We start from the raw sequence: 22,822 nt of genomic DNA on the forward strand, positions 1-22,822 counted from the left end.
TTAAGACATAAAATATTCACCAGTTTCCTAACAGTCAATAACCAAAGCAATCCCTACCTATGTTGTTGTTCAGTCGCTCAGTCGAATTTGATTCTTTGCGACCCCATGGACTGTAGCCCACCGGACTTCTCCGTCCATGGGATTTCCCAGGCAAGAATAATGGAGTGGGTTGCCATTTCCTTCTCCATGGGATCTTCCTAACTCTGAGATCAAACCTGAATCTTCTGCATTAGCAGGTGAATTCTTCACCACTGAGCCACCAAGGAAGGCTTTTCTCTAGCCATGCACTATTCTTAATTACCTGGTTTAATGGCACCAAAATATAATAAACAAAAAGTGAGTGCTTTGTGTATTTATTGACTAGGGTCAGACACAATATTGCTGAAAAATGTTGCAAGTGAAAAGCATACAAGATATAATGTAGTTGAGGATTGACAGAAAACAAAATTCTGTAAAGCAATAATCCTTCAATTAAAAAATTAATAAAATTTTAAAGAGATGTAATGTAGATAAAGTCATATCATAAAGAACATGACAGAATATAGATATTACCTTTTTTAAACAAAAGTAAATTTTGAGTATTTACTATAAAACATGCACTACTGTAAGCCAACTGACAGCACTAATTTGCTTTAAAAGGCTTGAGGTACATTAACATGTTTTTCTCTAATCAGAGCAGGAGATGCACCAAATGGCACACAAAGTGGTAAGAGCAGCAGGATATGAATCTGAACCTACAGACTGAGAAAACTTACTTGTAAACATGACCACCCACTGAATGAATAGATTAGAAAATATTAAAAAAGACTACAAGGAACTTAGAAAGAAAATATCAAGGAAGATACAAGACAGAAGTAGTCTGTTTAACTATTATTCAACCATCCCATCTCAAAATGCGTTGTGAGTCATCATCACTTAGGTCATGTCCTGAGAAACTTGTTCAATAAATGGCCAGAGATCTTTACAGTGAGAGTATGTAAAAGGTGGAGGGATGTGGTAGGTGAGAACAGTGTTTCCATCCATATCAAGGTACTATGTGAGGAATGGTCAGGACTAAGAAAGGGCCTGTGTGGAGCATAGGGTACATAGCTTTATGTCAGATATCAGCTTGTGACCGCATGTCTTTGTGAAGGTAACTGAGAGTGCAAATGACCTTAAAAGAAAAGAACTGGTTCAGCAAGTTTATGGGCATTATACTATGGGTATGGGACAGAAACAAGAGAGATTTTAAAAAGTGACTGTGATACATGGAGAAAGTAGGATAATACCTGTTATACTATTTACAATGTAATGTATCCAACCATGAATTTTGTAAGTTACAATGGAATGCTAATATTCAAGAAAAACATACACAATATTCCAGGATATTGTGTAAGAATCTTATCTGCAGAAATCAGAAGGAAAATCCAGGAAAAGGCTATCTAAACCTCGGATCCTCTGCCAAATATGATTAACCTCTCTTTTGGACATTTATTTCATTTCTTCTTCCACACATGTTCATCTCAAGATCGAGGAGTATCAAAGAAAAGGAGGGATTGAAACTGACTCTGGAGGACCTTCCCAGTTACAAAAGCCTTCCGGAGGCATCCAACTTCTTTTTGCAGAAAAAGGCTTCATTCTCCTAGACCTTCCCTGAGTTCAAAAGAGCAGATTCAAACAGTTACTAATACATAAAAGGATCATACCATGTTCAAGTGGGATTTATTGCAGGGATGCAAGATTTCTCAATAGCCATAAGTTAATCAGTGTGATATACCACATTAACAGTTGAAGACTAAAAACCATATGATCATCAATAGATGCAGAAAAGGTTCTGACAAAATTCAAATGCCATTTATGATAAAAAACCCTTCAGAAAGTCAGCACAGATGGACCCTACCTCAGCATAATTAAGACTGTATATGTCAAACACACAGCTAAAATCATACTCAACAAGGAAAAACTGAAAGCATTCCCTTTACCAACATGAATAAGACAAGAATGTTCACTATTGCCACTTTTAATGGACATATTTCTGGAAGTCCTAACCACAATAATTAGAAAAGAAAAACAAATAAAAAGGAATTCAAATTAAAAAAATAAGAAAGAAGTAAAACTGTCACTATGATGCTACACACAGAAAATCCCCAAGATGCCACAGATGACTACTAGAACTCATCAATGAACAGAGAAAACTTGCTGGATACAAAATATATAGAAAACTGCTGCACTTCTATACACTAACAATGATATATCAGAAAGTGAAATTAATGAAACAATCCCTTTTACCATCTCAGAGAAAAGAATAAAACTCTAAGGAATAAACCTACCTAAAAAGTCATAAGAACTGTACTCATAAAACTATAAGATGCTGATGACTGATACCAAAGATGACACAAACAGATGGAAACATATACCATGTTCTTAGATCAAAAGAAGTAACACTGTCAAAATGACCATACTATCCAAGGTAATCGACATATTCAATGCAACCCTTATGAAATTAACAATGACATATTTCATAAAACAAAGAAAACTTTAATTTGTACCAAAATACAAAAGACTCTGATATCTAAAACGATCTTGAGAAGGCAGAACAGAGCTGGAGGAATCATGTTCCCTGAGTTCAGACTATACGACAAACTGACAGTCATCAACGTGAAAGTGAAGTCGCTCAGTTGTGTCTGACTCTTTGCGACCCCGTGGACTGTAGCCTACCAGGTTGTTCTGTCCATGGGATTTTCCAGGCAAGAATACTGAAGTGGGTTGCCATTTCCTTCTCCAGGAGATCTTCCTGACCCAGGGATTGAACCTGGGTCTCCTGCATTGTAGGCAGATGCTTTACCCTCTGAGCCAGCAGGGAAGTGGTATGATAATGGCACAAAACAGAAACACAGATCAGTAGAACAGGATAGAAAACCCAGAAATAAACCAATTGACTTGGAGTCAATTATTCTATAACAAAGGAGGAAAGAATACAGAATGAAGAAGTCTCTTTAATAAGTGATGCTGGGATAAATGGATAGTTACATGAAAAAGAATGAAATTACAACATTCTCTAACACCACATACAAAAATAAACTCAAAATGCATTAAACATCTAAATGCAAGACCAGATACTATAAAATTCATAGTGGAAAACAAATGCAAAACACTGACATAAATGTCAGCAAAATTTTTTTGGATCTTAGAGTCATGGTAATAAAAGCAAAATCAAACAAATGAGACCCAATTAAATTCAAAACCTGTCTGCAAAGCAAAGGAAACCAACCAAAGAACAAAACCACAACTTTTGGACTAGAAGACTATAGATGCAAATGATGCTACCTATAAGGGATTTATTTCCAAAATATACAAACACTTCATACAGCTTAATATCAAAACAAACAAACAACGCAATCAAAAACTGGGCAGAAGATCAAAACAGATATTTCTCCAAAGGAGACAAACAGATGGCCAACAGTCACCTGAAAAGATGTTTGACGTCTCTACTTATGAGAGAAATGCAAATCAAAACCACAAAAATGTATCACCTCACACTGGTGAGAATGACCACCATCAAACAGTCTACAAACAATAAAGGCTTGAGAGGGTATGGAGAAAAGAGAACCCTCCTACACTGTTGGAAGGAACATAAATTGGTACTGCCACTTTGGAGAATGGCATGGAGGTTCCATAAAGAACTAAAAATAGAGCTATCACGTGAACCAGCAATTCCAATCCTGGGCATATATTCAGAAAGGATGAAAACTAATTCAAAATGACACATGCACCCCAATGTTGTTAGCAGCGCTATTTATACCCGGCAAAACATGGCAGCAAACTAAATGTTCACTGACAGACAAAGGGATAAAGAATATGTGGTACATATATACAAGGGAATATTGTGAAGTGAAAGTAGCTCAGCCGTGTCCAACTCTTTAAGGCCCCATGGCCTGCAGCCTGCCAGACTCCCCTGTCCATGAAATTCTCCAGGAAAGAACACTGGAGTGGGTTGCCACCTCCACCGCATAAAACACAATGAAGTAATGCCTTTTGCAGAAATATAGACAGACTTAGGGATTATTCTAAGTGAAATCAGACAGAGAAAGACAAATATCATAGGATATTATATGTTGAACTGAAACAAATGATACAAATGAACTTATTCACAAAATAAACTCACCAGCATAAAAAACAAACTTATGGTTACCAAAGGGGATAGGGCAGGATGGTGGTGGGGGCAGGAAAGGGAGAGATAAATTGGAGTCTGAATATATACAAACTAATATATATATAAAACAGATATACAACAAGAACCTATAATATAGCTCAGGGAACTATATTAAGTATCTTGTAAACTGCTCTATACCTGCTTGAAACACAACACTGTAAATTAAGTATACCTAAAAAGTGGAGAAGGCAATGGCAACCCTCTCCAGTATTCTCGCCTGGAGAAACCCAGGGACAGATGAGCCTGGTGGGCTGCCATCTATGGGGTCGCACAGAGTCGGACACAGCTGAAGCGACTTGGCATGCATGCATGCATTGGAGAAGGAAATGGAAACCCACTCCAGTGTTCTTGCCTGGAGAATCCCAGGGACAGAGGAGCCTGGTGGGCTGCTGTCTGAGGGGTCCTACAGAGTCGGACACAACTGACGCGACTTAGCAGCAGCAGCAGCAGCATACCTAAAACGAATGGTTAAAACAAAAACAAAACCACCTCTTGTGGAGATGTTCTAACGATGTTCACAAGGATGTAAAAACTACTAAATGGGGGAAGCAGTCTATGAAACAAGACATGTTGACAAAACTGAATACCGACCAGCAAAAGAATTTACTTGGAACATTATCTTACACTATAAACAAAAATGAACTCAAAATGGTTCAAAGACCTAAACCTAAGTCCCAAATGTATAAAACTCCTAGAGGTAAACGTGCAGGAAATGTTTCTGGAAATTGGACCCACAAATGATTTACCAGATAGAACACCAAAAGCACAGGCCACAAAATAAAACTATTATTAATAAATTGAACTATATCCAAATTATAAACGACTGTGCATTAACGTGCAGTGAGTTTGAAAAGACAATCAACAGTAAAAGAGAAAATATGTGGAAATCATACATCTGATAGTAAATGAGTACAAAGAATATATCAAGAATTTTAAGAGGGACTGATCACCAGTTCCACCATAGGGACCATTCCCCAATCAATGGGACCATCCAACCCATTGCAAATACAAAACAGAAACACTAAGAGTAACACAGAAATTTGAACTCAATGCTAAAATTAAAAAATACTTACAATGCAAAGAACAACAGTGCAGCCAATAGCCTCATAGATAGAGAATGTGAACTTGGACAAACTTGTCCTGGGATAAATTCCCATACCATTTACAGACACTAAAATATATGGTCCTTGATATACATGAACAACACTGTCACGGTGCCCTTGACCAAGTCTCCAAAGGCAGAAAATAACCTGGAAAGATGTATCAGGTTTTCGCGATACTTTCTCTCTCATAATCCTAGAACATGCTGACCACTCTACTGGATACCTTCAAGTGGTGACTTTGCACAAAGCAAGAAAATAACATTAGGAATAGTGTCTCCATCACAGTTTCCTGTTACCTAGTAAATCCACTCCACAGAGACTCAGCAGAGGCTGCCAATTAAACATAGGTGGATTATCACAGCAAGGAAACCAGATAAAATTCAAAGAAATTTAAGAGGTAAAATGATACAAAGTAAGGAGAATGTAACATCAGGAACAGGTGACATTTCCAGACTGGGTAGGGCAGCACAAGAGTAAAAATAATACAGCATGAAGGTCAGACATCACAGCATCTTGAGATGGGACCATGCGCTCGATCTACAGATGGCAAGCTAAGAGCCCGTGGGATTCACACATGCTCCCCTCGTAGGATCTGGGATCAAAAAGACAATCTCTTTATCCACTCTCCTTACATTTTCCTAAGTAACAACCACAGAGGATCCAATCCACCAGCTTGTCCCAATCCTAAACAGAAAAAAAAAGCCCTTTTGAGATACTCGTTTTTCTTTATACGTTGTATTTTTGACTATTTTTACATCACTCCCCACTGTCCAGAGCTTTTTCTCATGCTCCAATGTGGAGATAATATTCAGATCCAAAAGAGAAATTCTGGGACTCCCCTGGTGATCCAGTGGTTAAGACTCTGCATTTCCAATGCAGGGGGTGCAGGTTTGATCCTTAGCCAGTGACATGAAACAGACACAGTATCTGAAGAGCGTCAATTTAACCTTGTGAAGCTGTGTCATGCCCCAGTCACAGAACTCTCAGATGAAAGACATCAGGGCCTCCCAAGGGGCACACAGGGAAAATGCAGATACCCAAGGGCAGGTCTGGAAGGAAGTCATCCTCACCCACAGACAGCAGGTTCCTGTAGGTCTCCAGCATCACATCCCTGTACAAGGCCCTCTGAGCAGGGTCCAGGAATTCCCACTCCTCCTGAGTGAATTCGATGGCCACATCCTTAGAGGTCAGTCGTTTCTGAAATGAAACCACATGTCACCAAAATGGCCATGAAAAGTTCTCATTTTCATGCAAAAGGTAAAGGGTGGTAAGGGGTAAGGATTGACTTGAAGTATGTGTTCTAACAGATCCATGCAGGGGTATCTGGAGAAATTATGCATCTCTAATTTTAATTTCTTATGCTTTTTCATAAGACCTTATGAGATCCTCCAATTAATATGGATTTTTCATCACTGCTCAAAATCCATGAAATATGTATAAATAAAACTCAACAGTGTATTGGCTATACAGAAGTGTCAGATATTATGTTCTACCCAGTGAGTGCAATTCATTATCTAGATGAGGTACAGCATGAGTGGTGTCTTCAGAGATGACGAAGTCCACGGCACTTTTAATGGAAAGGTCAAAAGTTTCAGTTATGACATTGATAACAGCAGCAAGGACCAAAAGTGTCTGAAGGCTTCTGGTTGCTCTAAATTACTGTAGTATTACTCTAAACATTAAACAAGTACTTTACAGGCAAGAACCTGTCATCCATATAATAGCTCATTAAAGAACGACCTGTTCCCACCTTACAGAAGAAAAACTGTGTCACAGACAGACACTCTGAGCAAGTCGACTCAGATCAAGAAGGTAAGAAACGTTACACGAAGCACCTGAGCTCAGAGGCTTGGGCTCAGCAACTGAAGCTTAAGCATCTAACAGTTAAGTAATACAGAGAACATGAAAAGTCCTTTGACAGAGGGCTCCTAAGGAAAACTTGAAAGACATCCAAGGTGAGCCTCCTCCCTGCCCCTCTTGTCTGCACGGGGAGCAGCTCTCTGGCCTCGGGCCTTCATCCCCTGAAAATGGACCTCTGCGCCAAATTCGTCTCCACCCACTTCTTGATCAGGAGAACCTCCCTGCTGTTGATTGATCACTGTCCTGACCGGTGGTGAAGGACGGGAGACACTGATCGATGAGAGCCACAGCAGCTTGGGAGCCCCAGGTCCCCGGACCATCTCACTTATTCCTAGCCACAGCTTCCAAACCAGTGCCATTTCAAGGGACTCTGACACAGCAGCCAAGTTCCCTGGAGCTGGAGCTGCCACAGCAGGGGTGGCTGCCTCTGGGGCTGGAAGTGGGACTGTGTTCGGGAGCTTCATCACTGTTATGCCAGGAACCCTTCTCTGAAACAGAAGCTCTTCTACGCCATGGGCTTGGCCCTCTCAAAGGCCATGGGGCTCTTTTGCCTGATGGTGGTCTAGCTCATCTTCTTCACGATGTGAAGGAGCTGTTTCCACCTCCCATAGTTCTTTCTCCTGTGTCTGCCCTGTATGTTCCCTTTCCTGTAACTCCCCAGGCAGCCTGGGGAAAGTGGTGGGCTCAGGGTTTGACAGAAGGAAAACAAATAAATATTGTATTACTATGAAAAAAACACAAAGTTCAAGGTGAACAATGTGGAATGGCATGAAAGGTCATTATAGATGTGGATACAGAAACACAACTGTTAGTAATTTACTACTTAAAACAAAAATAGGATTATTTAGAAAATTTCAAGGCCACAGATTATACTGATAACATAATTTCAACTCAAAAAAAAAGGTGATATGCAGTTTTTAAATAATGATGTCTTGTATCTAAACCACAGACTTGCACATGAATGCATACATATCTATAAAAAATTAACTGAAATGAGAGGATGCGTCTCTTGACAGATTTTTTTGGACAATTTTATATCATCCATTTATTCACATGTATTTCAGCATCTTTCAGACGATAAAAATGTATCCTTTGTACTCAGCTGAGTTTGTCAACAGCATTGTATACTAGGCTACCAAAATAAAACTGGTAAAAATATTAAAAAAAAATACTTGATCTAAATTCATAATAAAATTAAAATATAAAAAAATACGAATACAATTTTATCCACTTAAATTTACATAGCAAGGCATTAACAGAAGCCAAAGACTTTCTTTGTTTTTTTTCCCCATAATAAAACAGTGATTTGAAACTAGAAGAGTCATTAGATTATGACAAAAAAAAATTATACCAATAGTAACGTAAAAAAAACTTCTTGGAGAATTAAAAATCATGGCAAAAAAGAATATGGAAAAAAAATATAGTTATCAAGCACGACTATCTCAAGAAACATCATGATGGGAAGGAAACATTCAATACATTCCTTCTGAAATTACAGGGGGATGAAAGGAGCTGTTCAGGGTGTCTGTCTTTCACCACCATACGATGCGCATGCGCAGGGGTCACTAGAACAAGTAACAGGAGGAAAAACACAGGGCAAGAGACACAGAGTTTGTCAGAGAGTTGAAACAGGTAGTACTCACAAACCTAAGGACATGGAAAGGTGAACAGTCAAAGGATGGAAAAAGTCCATCCTAAAGAAAGCAGGGGAGACTGTTATATCAGACAAAATAAACTGAAGAAAAAAAAAGTGCAATGAGATAAATATTGTATAATGATAAAATGGTCAATTTACCAAAAAGCTGTACCAAGTAAAATATATATTTACATCTTATATTAGATATGTCAGAAAAATGAAGCAAACATTAAGGGAAAGGAAGACAGAAATAGTAGCACAGGAATAGTATAAGATTTCAACGTCCAAGTTGAATAGGCATGTACAGATCACACGGCCCAACAAAAACATAAAACACATGCATCTCAAGGACACATAAAACATTCTCTATGAGACACCACAGGTTAGGTCCAAATCAACAATTTTAAGAGACTGATACCATGGAAGTATTGAGAGGGTAACAGGCAGGAAGGCCAGGGGTCTCCAAACGGAGGAAATAGCCCGCAAGTGTCAGACATTTTTCTCTCTCTTAAGCGGCAGGAGGAAACAAACCAGCGATATTTTTTCCTTCTCTATACAAATTTAAAAAGAGGTTTCTCTTAAAATACTGTGTTGCCATGACACTTGGTTTCACCTGAAGTTAACTATTCTCAAACCTTGAGTGAACCAATGCCTTTCTCTTATGGAAATGTTTATCTTAAGCTATGCGAATGTACTATATGCATTTACCCCAAACTCTGTCTTCAAGTCGGTTCCGCCTCTTGGCTCAGAACCTACTTGACAAACCAGTATGTTATATTCTGATATTGCTCCCCTAATCTATGTAAATGAAACTATTTGTATGGTGATCTGCCCTTCTTCAAGATTCAAGTTAATCATTTTACAGCCCAGGATGAACCATATGGTACCAAGATTATCCCCAAATGCATCTTATGGGTGAGGGGCCTGGTGCCATTCTGAGTTTTAAGACATTGCTTTCTTTCATTAACAGACTGCTAGTGACTATAGAACATCCAGCTGAAGACTAGCAGGCGGGTACTCTTTCTGCCCCCTTCTGATGCCTATGTCAGAAGCTTTCTCTATCTCCTTTATACTTTAATACAACTTTATTACACAAAAGCTCTGAGCCATCAAGCCTCGTCTCTGGCCCCCGATTAAATCATTCTCCTCCAGGGGCCAAGAATCCAGGCGTCTTTGCGTGATTCAACAACAACCTTTCAGGATCTTCCCTAACAATGAAATAAACACAAGAAAAAAAGAAAATTCCCCAAATGTGGACATTAAACAACTCACTCTTATACCACAAATGGGTCTAAGAAAAAAATCTCATGGAAATTTTTAAATACATGGATGAAAACGAAAAGACAACATTAGAAAATTTATAACACACAGAGAAGACTGTCCTAAAAGGAAAGTCTGAACCGTTAAATGCTTACAGTAAAAAAGAGAAAAGATCTTAAATCTGCAATCTATTTTTAGACCTTTAGGAAACAGAAAACAGAAAACAAACTAAACTCAAGTTTAGCAGACGGAAACACGTAAATGAGAAAGATTAAACCAGAGATACGAGAGGGAGAGGGTGGGATGAGTTGGGAGAATGGCATTGAAAAACGTATAATATCATATATGGAACGAGTCGCCAGTCCAGGTTCGATGCACGATACTGGATGCTTGGGGCTGGTGCCCTGGTACGACCCAGAGGGATGGTATGGGGAGAGAGGAGGGAGGAGGGTTCAGGATGGGGAACACATGTATACCTGTGGCGGATTCATTTCGATATTTGGCAAAACCAATACAATATTGTAAAGTTTAAAAATAAAATAAAATTAAAAAAAATAAATAAATAAAAATAAAGAAATAGAAAAAAAGAGAGAGAATTGGCAGGGGTGAGGACAATGTGAGGGAATGGTTAGATTTGAACATCATCTCAAAAGTAGTGTCTGTAGCATTGGATGGCTAGTTGACGCAGGTGAAGAGTTGTTGTTCCTCAAAAAATCCATATTGTTTTTCTTAAAAAAGTAATAAATCCTGGATGTAAAAATTCAAATACCATCAAATAAAATGAGAGATGTTAAAGTCCCTCAGAGATTAAAAAAAAAAAGTATAAAAATCAACAAACCAAGAGTTGATGTTTTGAAAAAACTGTATAGGAAAACCCCCATCTAGACTAAGGAAAAGAGAAAAAAAGATTCAAATAACTAAAAACAGATATGAAACAGGAGTGATTACAACTGAGGTCAAAGAAAGTTTCTAAAGATAAGGAAGTACTATGACCAATAATGCCGATAAATGACAGAATATAGGAGATACTGGCAAATTCTCAGAAACACACACACTCTTTTACTTATTAAGAAATGAAAAAATTGAGAAGTGTTGAAAGTGAAAGTGTTAGCCATTCAGTCGTGTCTGACTCTTTGTGACCTCATGGACTGTAGCCCACAAGGCTCCTCTGTCCATGGAATTTCTCCAGACAAGAATACTGGACTAGACACCCATTCCTTCCTCCAGGGGGTCTTCCAACCCAGGGACAGAACCTGGGTCTCCCTCACTGCAGGCAGATTCTTTATGATTTGAGTCACCAGGGAAGCCCATTATACCTAGAGAGATTTAATAAATAGTCAGAAACCTCTAAGAAAAATACAGGACCAAATTCTACCAAACATTTACAAAAGAATTACCACTAATCCTGCTAATTCTATGGAGCAAGCATGATTCTAATAGTTTGCTGATTTCCCAAAGACACAAGAAAGGAAAACTAGAAACCAATACCCCTGACGAATACTGATGCAAAATTAAAATACTTGCAAACCCACTTCAATACATATTAAAAAGATCTGGAGAAATAGACATAGAGAACAGACAGAGGCGGAGGGGAGGAAGGAAAGGGTGAGATGTATGGAGAGAGTACCAGGGAAACTTACATTACCATATGTAAAGTAGAGAGCCAATGTGAATTTGCTGAATGACTCAGGGAACTCAAACAGGGGCTCTCTAACAACCTACAGGGGTGGGATAGGGAGGAAGATGGGAGGGAGGGGACATGGGTATACCTATGGCTGATTCAGGTTGGTATTTGGCAGAAAACAACAACTTCTGTAAAGCAATTATCCTTCAATTAAAATAGATAAATAAAAAATTCTGACACCATGACCAAGTGGAGTTTATTCATATAAGGAAAGGAGAAGTCAACATAAAAAAATCAATTAATATAACACACTACATTACAGATTTAAGGGAAAAAAAAATACAGGATCATCTCGATGCAGAAAAAAACCATTCGACAAAAATTTGACAATCTTTCAAGATGGAACACTCAACAAACTACAAACAATAAATTATACCAACATCAAGGCAATGGCACTCCACTCCAGTACTCTTGCCTGGAAAATCCCATGGATGGAGGAGCCTGGTAGGCTGTAGTCCATGGGGTCACTAAGAGTCAGACACGACTGAGCGACTTCCCTTTCACTTTTCACTTTCGTGTATTGGAGAAGGAAATGGCAACCCACTCCAGTATTCTTGCCTGGAGAATCCCAGGGACAGGGGAGCCTGGTGGGCTTCCTTCTATGGGGTTGCACAGAGTCAGACACCAATGAAGTGACTTAGCACTTAGCAGCAACATAATAAATGCCATTATGAAAAGAGCACAGCAATGGGGAAAGAATGAAAGACCTTTTGCTCTGAGGTCAAGAAGAAGGCAAGGATGCACACCCTGCACTACAGTTCAACAAAGCACTGAAACCCTTACAGCAATTAGATGAGAAAAAGAAATCAAAGGTCAGCAATTGAAAAAGAAGTAAATTTATCTTCTTTCCCACGTGACAAAGTTTCATAGGTAAAAGTCATAAAGATTACAAAAGAAACATGCTATATCAAAAAAGATTCTTTAATAACCATACAAAAGATTAACCAATTAACTCATTATCAAAACTGCCATGGCAATCTTTGTAGAAGCAGAATAAAACATGGTGAAAGTTACATAACTATTCAAAGAGCAAACAGCAAAACTTCTGAAGAAGGAAGATGGAGGTCTTTCCATTCCAAAACCTATTACAAGGTAATCAAGGTGATGTGGTACTGGTATAAAAACAGACAAATAAACCAACTGAACAGAACACAGTACTCAAAAATAATTCTTTCTGTATATGTAAGGTATATCCACAAGGATGTATCCACAAGATACTCAAAACGGCAAGGACAATCTCAATAACCATGATGCTGAGAAAATAGATATCCACCAGCAAAAGAATGAAGCTGCAATGTTGCTTGCATTAAAAGTTAAAATATTTCTGTGTCAAAGGATTCAATCCACAGAGTGAAAGGACAACCTCTGAAGAATGGAGGTAATGAAAATTTTCACTTGCGAGAGACTTAGATTCATTTCATAGATTAAATCTGATGATAAACTAAAAAACCCTGTATCACTGATGTCTATTTCTGAACTTTCCATTCTATATCAATAAGGATTTAAGGAGGCTGACCCACATCTTTAGCTTGAACTGCCCTAACAAAGAACAAACTGCCCCTAATTGATCTGATTTCCAGATTTCACCAGCTATTGTGCATATTAATACCTGACTTTCAAGTGCAGTTTCCTTACCCTGGTGGACAGAGAGCAGACAGAGCATCCAGGTGGGCCCTAAGCAATCCCTGCTGCCCAACAGCACTAAGACCCCATCTCCAACCCGTGGGTGAGAAGCCCTGCCCAGGACAGTGCCCAGGGGAGCCTCCTCACAAGGGCCAGGTCACTGGGTCATGGGCAGACGGGATCTAAGTGGAGACAACAGGCCCTGAGGGAAGGCCCCAGATGAGTGTGTGTATACAGGACTCAGACAGGATACTCCAGAGTCAGACACGATTAGCAAGTCCAGAGCAGGGCATTTCAGGAAGGACAGACTGAATATGACCTTACCTGAGAAAGAGCCATGCCTGACTCCTTTTCTTTCCTCTTCCTCAACTTCAGGGCTTCCTCAGGCAACACAAGTCTTCAGAGGTCTACCATGAAAGTTGAAAACATGCCGCTTAATGCTTAGAGTCAGCACATCCCCCTTCTGAGCCCCAACGACACACACAGGGCAGAACTCACTGTGTGGAATAGACAGTCCTCTGTGGCCACTGTCTCAGGAGGGACTCAGGACCGTCAACTCCCGCAGAGAGACCAACATGGGACTTTCCCACACTTTCCTTCGGATCGCAATCCCCTCCTGGTGAGGCCTCATGTACACAGCAAGCAGGGGCCACCTCCGCTGACCCCACGATCCCCTTCAGGTCACACAGCAGGCCCTGGTCCAGACCCACTCGGAGCAGAGAGCCCCCTCCTCAGCTCAGATCTCAGCCCTCAGGACTGGGAGGACTCAGAGTCCTGATGCTCAGTGAGGGAACCAGACTGGAATCAACTGGGGCACCTGAAACATTCTCGAGCCGTGGACCACCACAAGTTACCTGAAGGGGAATCTGTGGTCAGAGGGTATAAAACATGGGTACGCAAAATGCCTCATCAACGAAACGTGAAGCCTGGACTGAGCACCATTCAGAGGAGAAAAGCACCTCCCAACTCTCTTTTTCATCCCAGCCTAACTAAGGTGTAACTAACAAAAATGGTACAAACGTACTGTGTACAAAGTGATCCTGTGATAGATTCATACATTGAATAATTATTACAGTGGAGTAAGTTACACTTCCATCTATGAGTACACTGTATTTCTCCTCTCTGGGCGAATTTCAAGTATATAGAAACACTACCGGCAGCATGCAGTACCTCAGATTCCCAGAACTGAAAATCTCTACTCTTTGCCTAACAGTGTCCCATTTCCCCCTCCACCCAGCTCCTGGTAACAGCCTTATTACTCGATGGCTCTATGAGTTTGACAAGTCTAGTTTCCACATACAGTGTCTGTCCTCCTTTGTCAGCCTTCTTTAACTTGGCATAATGTTCTCTAGGTTCATTCAGTTCAGTTCAGATCCTTGATTTTTATATACAGAGAAAAAATAGTTCATGAATATACAGTATATAATAAATATTCCTATACCATACTTTTGTTACCTATTCTTTTGTCAAGAGACATCTGGCCTGTGTCTATGCCTTGGCTACTGCAAATCCAGTCACACTCATGGGACTGCGGACATATCCCTGAAAAACTGATTGCTTTTCCTTTGGATATCTGTCAGAAATGGGTTTGACAGACTGTAGGCCTGTTCTATATTAATTTGTTAAGGAACTTCCATTTTAGTTTCCAACATAGCAGTACCATTTACATTACCACCAACAGTGCAGTTAAGATTCTGTGTTTTCTGTACTGTGCCTGTGTATGTGCTTATTTTGGGAGGGACAGGAGTGGATAACAGAGAACCCAGCACTGGCCTGGCAGCAAGAGAATTGCGGCTGCACAGCGTTCACTGTGGTATCACTGCCTTCTGATTCTCGGAGCCATCTTCCCCTACATCACAGGACTTTATGCCTCTTCGCAGGTTAGGCCCAGAGATCCCGGCTGAGCAGGACCACCTTATAACAAGCATTCTGTGATCTTAACCTTAGTACTCCTATTTTCCCAGAGGGACTCAAACAAACTTACAAACTTTCATGGTGTCCAACAGAGTGTCCACAGAGCCCATGATGAGCCTCTAACCCTCTTATGCAAACACAAAGCATTTTAAGCCGTGATAACTCACGCATGAGGCAAAATACAAAAGAGGACAGCCAAGGATCCACAGACACAAGACACCATATTTTCATTTACAGTGAGTGATCCAGGTCAAACACTGAAATCTCCAAAGACTATGAAAAAGAGGGATAATTCCAGTGATGCACATGGCCCACTGAGACGTCAGCATCTTCCAAGGAAACACTCCAGATTCTCTTGGTATCTTCCCAAATGCACATGAACCTTTCTTTACCGGCAACCCCAAGTACACAATGATACCAAAGTTGATGCAAAAAATGACCTGAGATTTTCTCTGTTACTCTATGGTGCCTGCCTGCTAAAAGAGCCAACAAAAGCCAGGGCGTGGAGTGGATGCTGGGGGCACCTGCTAGAACCAGCCCCTCAAGCCCAAGGCTCCCATCCTCCTGCACCCACAAGTGCCTGCGGGCTCAGCCCAGGCCACAGTTCTAACAGTGGAAATGGCTTCTCTTGGCTGAATTCCACGTCCGTCATTGCTGCTCACGTGTGGTCATAAGTTGTCAAATCAAACCTGTGCAGGCAAGTGTCAGCCTCAGCACTGCTGTCCCGGGAACATGAACTAAGGCATTGGAACCTCAAACCATTCCATGAGGGCTCTCCAACAAACCCGCTCCCAGGTTCTCCAGCCTGAACTGAGACATTCTTTTCCAACAGATCCACACCCGCCTTGTCCCTGCAACTACACTTGGGATGGGCGCACGCTCCATTCACTGGGCTCATCTTGATGCCCCCAAGTACTGCCACAAGCCTCCTGCAGACCCCACCAGGCTCCCTCCGCTTTCCCCATTTGTCTACCTCTCCTCCCTGCATGACTGGCCTAAGCAAGACTAAAGCGCACAGGGGTTCCTTGGCAAAGGGGATCACAAGAGGAGTGCCCACGAGCTACCACCCAAAGGACACTGCACGTGCAGTATGGAAACCAAGAGACTGGCCCTCCTGGGAAAGTCTGCCACCACCTGGGGACACTATGGAGTCCAGGTACAAAGGTATTTGAGATGAGGAAGTCTCAAAGCAAGGGTCTCCAGGTCTCACTCTCCTGTTTTCCCCACCCACACCTACTTGGAAAATATTCTAGCCCTTGGGAGGGGGGAGGGCGGGCAGCGTCTCCTTCCTGCCCTGTTAGGTTTTGCATTTCTGCTCATCCTCAGCGCACTGAAATCACAATCGCTGGCACTGAGCACATGAACTCCTACAAGGCAAAGCTGCTGTCCATGATGGTGACTGGTTCCTGGATGGACAGAGCTTAGATCTGGGGGCTGCAGAGGACGAAACACAAAACACTACATGGGGACATCTTAGCCTGCTGCTTGAGGACACCAGTTCTGTAGGGATTTTCGGGATTTCCTATATTTCTTGGCTCTTCTTTTGAGTAATTAAGTAGTCTACATGGGGTAAAGATCAATTACAGCTGAAATGTCCAAAACACGGGAAACATCTTCATCATCTGCCCTGTTCTCTTGGTCTTCCCTGAGGATTATTCAGCCCAACTCATAGTCCTGTCATCTAAAGACATTTCCAGCATCAGGTACTGCAGCCACACGTCGGGAAGAAGAGGAACACTGCTGCTGCTGCTGCTAAGTCGCTTCAGTCTTGTCCGACTCTGTGTGATCCCTTAGACGGAAGCCCACAGACAGAAGCCCACTAGGCTACCGTCCCTGGGATTCTCCAGGCAAGAACACTGGAGTGGGTTGCCATTTCCCTCTCCAGTGCATGAAAGAGAAAAGTGAAAGTGAAGTCGCTCAGTCGTGTCCGACTCTTAGCGACCCCATGGACTGCAGCCTACCAGGCTCCTCCGTCCATGGGATTTTCCAGGCAAGAGTACTCGAATGGGGTGCCACTGCCTTCTCCGAGAGGAACACTATGAGCCCTAAAAAGAGGGGAACAAGGAAGGACTCAAAATAACTCATGAAGAAGGGCATTAATTTCTGCTGATGGCAACTGATACAGAGGCAATAAACCTGGGTAACAATGGCACCCCACTTCAGTACTCTTGCCTGGAAAATCCCATGGACGGAGGAGCCTGGTAGGCTGCAGTCCATGGGGTTGCTAGGAGTCGGACACAACTGAGCAACTTCACTTTCACTTTTCACTTTCATGCATTGGAGAAGGAAATGGCAACCCACTCCAGTGTTCTTGCCTGGAGAATCCCAGGGATGGAAGAGCCTGATGGGCTGCCATTTCTGGGGTCGCACAGAGTTGGACACGACTGAAGTGACTTAGCAGCAGCAGCAACATGAGAGAGACTGTTAGGAGGGGATGGGGAGACCTCTCTGAGCCTAGACTTGAAGGGTGACAAAGGACCTGAGCCAGGTTGACCTGAAGGTGAGAAAGGAACACAATGTCAGACAGAAATGGTTTTGGTATTTGGAAACAGAGAAAAGGTAAATGAGACCAGGACAGGCTGAACCATGAGCAAATGGTCAGCTCCCAGGATGAGGCTGGAGACTCTTACAGGGCCCTGAGCTTGACAGAGGGCTGTGGAGCCACAGCGAGGAGTCAAGCTTTTGTCCCAAGAACAAATGAAAGCCAGTGGAGGTTTGAACGTCAGGACGTAAAAAAAATCTCCCTTCAGATTTAGCCTTATTCATAGAAGTCATCTAATTCTGAGCCTGTGATCCTGCCTCCATCCTACAGTTTTCCTTTTCATTTTTCATTGAGGGAGGACTGGGATCTATTTAAAATTCTAATTACCGCCAGACACTCCCTCCAAACCAGAACTGCCACACACAGACACACAGCCAATTCGGCTAATCATTTCAGGGGTCAGTGTTGCTCATGCTCAGAGTTTCCGGTCTAGTCTCTCATCTCCATGTTACAAGTGGGCTCCCTCGGGCCCAGATTGAAGCCGTTTATGAGGTCTGAGCTGAGTGAAGAGAACCAGGTATAACTGATTAATGAAATGGGAGGCTGAAGGGCAAGGGGGCCAAGTTTGTCCTTAATGTCCATCCCATTTAACACCAGGAACATCTGTCATGTATCTGAGCAAAAGAAACTTTTCTTTCAAGATTGGGTCAAACTGACACCAAGCAGGTAATTCTTTATTAGAAGATTGCAGTAAAATATTTTTAAAATACAGAATTGCAAATATATATCCACTAGTACAAAAAACATTAGAAATAGGGTCTGAGCAATCTTTTTCATCATGAATAGAGAGGCTCTGTGGGAAGGTCCCACGTCAATCCAGCCCATCCTTCCTCATTCGTGACAGAAAAGTCAAAAAGGGACCTGAGGGAAACATCTTCATATCACCTCACAGCTCACTTGTTTCACTGATCATAGAAAATGGAGAAAACAGACCATTACACTAACCAGTTAAAATAGGTGTTGTTTTTCTTTTTTTGAAAGGAAAGAATGAAGCATTTTATTTTGTTGGTTTTATCATGTTAAATGTTCTTTTATTTTCCCATTTCTCAAAGAAATGCCTTTAATTTCACAAGATCTAATGTCATACCTCCGTTATTCTCTGGTAAAGAGCTGAGACCAGAAATATCCATTTGTGTGTGCACACATAAACACATACACACAATTCAAGTCTTTGGTAAAACCATAGTTGAAAATATGTCTGTTTTTTTACACGATGTCCCATACATAAAACCCTCGAAGATGTATTTCTCTTTAAATTCAGAGAAAGGGAGGCGAGGTGATCTTTGCTTATTAACTTTAATTTTTTCAGTTTCCTCATTTTTAAGTATTATAATTGGAGGATAATTACTTTATAATATTGTGATGGTTTTTGCCATACATCAACATGAATTGAACATGTGTCCCCCCATCCTGAACCACCTTGCACCTCCCTCCTCACCTGATCTCTCTGGGTTGTTCCAGAGCACTGGCTTTGGGTGCCCTACTTCGTGCATCGAACTTGCACTGATCATTCTATTTTACATATGGTAATATACATGTTTCTTGCTATTCTCTCAAATCATGCCACCCTCACCTTCTCCCACTGAGTCCAAAAGTCTGTTCTTTACATCTGTGTCTCCCTTTGTTGCCCTGCATGTAGAATCGTTGGTACCATCTTTCTAAATTCCATATATAAGCAGTAATATACAGTATTTGTCTTTCTCTTCCTGACTTATTTCACTCTGTATAATAGGCTCTAGGTTCATCTACCTCATAAGAACTGATAAACGAGGTGACATTTTTGCTAAGTATGGCACAAAATAGTCTAAGATGATTTACTACTTACCAAAGAAAATTTCAAATGTACAAGACGAAGGGAAAAAAGCATCAGGCAAGGAATGAATCGGAAAAAAATTTTAAAGAAAAAATTGTGCATTAGTTTTAATCTAAAAATCTGGTGTCAAAGTTTAAAAAAACACTGAGAATAATCATAATCATAAAAGGATGATAAGAGTAGAATACTGGGGAAAAAAAGCTTATTTCTGAAGTTAAAAATGATTACAAGATGGCGGAGGAGTAGGACGGGGAGAATACTTTCTCCCCCACAAATTCATCAAAAGAGCATTTAAACGTCGAGTAAATTCCACAAAACAACTTCTGAATGCCGGCAGAGGACATCAGGCACCCAGAAAAGCAATCCAACTCTTCGAAAGGAGGTAGGAAAAAATATAAAAGACAAAGAAAGAGACAAAAGAGGGAGGGACGGAATTCTGTCCCGGGAAGGGAGTCTTAAAAAGAGAGAAGTTTCCAAACACCAGGAAACCTTCTCACTGCCGAATCTGTGCCGAGCTTTGGAAGCACAGAGGGCAACATAACAGGAAGAAAAAATAAATAAACAATTAAAACTCAAAGATTGCGCTGAGGTAACTCCCTCAGCGGAGAAGCAGCGCTGACGCCTGCACACGCCATTAGCAAGCGGGGGCTGGGCAGGGAGGCGCAGCGTGGGCTGCATCGCTTAGAGTAAGAATCTGGCCTGAATACCCTGAGCACTATCTGAGCGAAATAATTTGGGCTAGCAAACCAGACTGTGGGATATCTACCACGCGAAAAGCCAGCCCTAACCTAAGACCACCTGGCCCACGCACGGAACAAAGGACTGAACAGAGATAGCCGGCTGCAGACCTTTCCCCTCCGGTGACAGGCAGCCAGAGCCGGAAGGGGGCAATCGCAGCCTCAGAGAGACATTATCTATAAAACTGTAAGCAGGCTTCTTTGCTAACTAAAACTTCTTGGGGGTCTGGACGGTTAACATCTGCCTGAGAAGGTGCGCCGGTTTTACACCCAGATAACCGAGTGGCGGGGAGGCGATAAGTTGCAGCATTGGCGCTCGCCAAACACCTCATCACTTGAGCTGCTCGGACCTGGGAAGAGCACAAAACTCAGGCCCAACTGAGTCTGCGCCTCTGAGGACTACCCGAGTGCCTGAACCTGAGCGGCTTGGACCTGGGAGGTACATGCAACCCAGGGCCAGCCTCGGATTGTTCCCGGCAGAACAACCTAGAGCCCGAGCAGTGTGGGCAGGGAGGCTACACGCGCCGTGAGCGGGGGCAGACCCAGTGTGGCTGAGGCACTGCGAGCGCACGCCAGTGTTATTTGTTTGCAGCATCCCTCCCTCCCTCCCCACAGTGCGACTGAACAAAGAGAAGAAATACAGCTCCACCCATCAGAACACCGACACAAGCTTCCCTAACCAGGAAATCTTGACAAGCCACCTGTACAAACCCACACACAGCGAGGAAAAGCCACAATAAAGAGAACTCCACAAACTGCCAGAATACAGAAAGGACACCCCAAACTCAGCAATTTAAACAAGATGAAGAGACAGAGGAATAGCCAGCAGATAACAGGATAAATGCCCACCAAACCAAACAAAAGAGGAAGAGATAAGGAATCTACCTGATAAGGAATTCCGAATAATGATAGTGAAATTGATCCAAAATCTTGAAATTAAAATGGAATCACAGATAAATAGCTTGGAGACAAGGATTGAGAAGATGCAAGAAAGGTTTAACAAGAACCTAGAAGAAATAAAAAAGAGTCAATATATAATGAATAATGCAATAAATGAAATTAAAAACACTCTGGAGGCAACAAATAGTAGAATAACAGAGGCAGAAGATAGGATTAGTGAATTAGAAGATAGAATGGTAGAAATAAATGAATCAGAGAAAATAAAAGAAAAACGAATTAAAAGAAATGAGGACAATCTCAGAGACCTCCAGGACAATATTAAATGCTACAACATTCGAATCATAGGGGTTCCAGAAGAAGAAGACAAAAAGAAAGACCATGAGAAAATACTTGAGGAGATAATAGTTGAAAACTTCCCTAAACTGGGGAAGGAAATAATCACCCAAGTCCAAGAAACCCAGAGAATCCCAAACAGGATAAACCCAAGGTGAAACACCCCAAGACACATATTAATCAAATTAACAAAGATCAAACACAAAGAACAAATATTAAAAGCAGCAAGGGAAAAACAACAAATAACACACAAGGGAATTCCCATAAGGATAACAGCTGATCTTGCAATAGAAACTCTTCAAGCCAGGAGGGAATGGCAAGACATACTTAAAATGATGAAAGAAAATAACCTACAGCCCAGATTATTGTACCCAGCAAGGATTTCATTCAAGTATGAAGGAGAAATCAAAAGCTTCTCAGACAAGCAAAAGCTGAGAGAATTCAGCACCACCAAACCAGCTCTCCAACAAATACTAAAGGATATTCTCTAGACAGGAAACACAAAAACGGTGTATAAATTCGAACCCAAAACAATAAAGTAAATGGCAACGGGATCATACTTATCAGTAATTACCTTAAACATAAATGGGTTGAATGCCCCAACCAAAAGACAAAGACTGGCTGAATGGATACAAAAACAAGACCCCTACATATGTTGTCTACAGGAGACCCACCTCAAAACAGGGGACACATACAGACTGAAAGTGAAGGGCTGGAAAAAGATTTTCCATGCAAATAGGGGCCAAAAGAAAGCAGGAGTAGCAATACTCATATCAGATAAAATAGACTTTAAAACAAAGGCTGTGAAAAGAGACAAAGAAGGTCACTACATAATGATCAAAGGATCAATCCAAGAAGAAGATATAACAATTATAAATATATATGCACCCAACACGGGAGCACCGCAGTATGTAAGACAAATGCTAACAAGTATGAAAGGAGAAATTAACAATAACACAATAATAGTGGGAGACTTTAATACCCCACTCACACCTATGGATAGATCAACTAAACAGAAAATTAACAAGGAAACACAAACTTTAAACGATACAATAGACCAGTTAGATCTAATTGATATCTATAGGACATTTCATCCCAAAACAATGAATTTCACCTTTTTCTCAAGCGCACATGGAACCTTCTCCAGGATAGATCACATCCTGGGCCATAAAGCTAGCCTTGGTAAATTCAAAAAAATAGAAATCATTCCAAGCATCTTTTCTGA

At 41.3% G+C, this 22,822-nt stretch overlaps 1 protein-coding gene and 1 pseudogene across 5 annotated transcripts in view; one reads left to right on the forward strand and one right to left on the reverse strand.

The window, feature by feature from the left end:
• Positions 1-22,822, reverse strand: part of LOC133229645 (zinc finger protein 665-like) — a 171,845-nt gene that overhangs the window by 143,289 nt on the left and 5,734 nt on the right. For 2 of the 5 annotated variants that reach the window (XM_061386221.1, XM_061386223.1), the window contains exon 2: positions 6,366-6,492. Coding sequence is in view for 2 of the 5 variants with exons in the window: in XM_061386223.1 (XP_061242207.1) it covers positions 6,366-6,399 (34 nt within the window). In the remaining 3 variants the exon portion in view is untranslated. Of the gene's footprint in view, positions 1-57; positions 2,484-5,927; positions 5,980-6,365; positions 6,493-13,682; positions 13,766-22,822 lie in introns of those variants that run through there. The other 3 variants (XM_061386222.1, XM_061386224.1, XM_061386225.1) reach the window with 3 other exon arrangements.
• On the forward strand, positions 7,296-7,969 carry LOC133229736 (ATP synthase F(0) complex subunit C2, mitochondrial-like; annotated as a pseudogene).

This window comes from Bos javanicus, chromosome 18 (assembly GCF_032452875.1).
Source record: "Bos javanicus breed banteng chromosome 18, ARS-OSU_banteng_1.0, whole genome shotgun sequence".
Taxonomy (NCBI): Eukaryota; Metazoa; Chordata; class Mammalia; order Artiodactyla; family Bovidae; genus Bos; species Bos javanicus.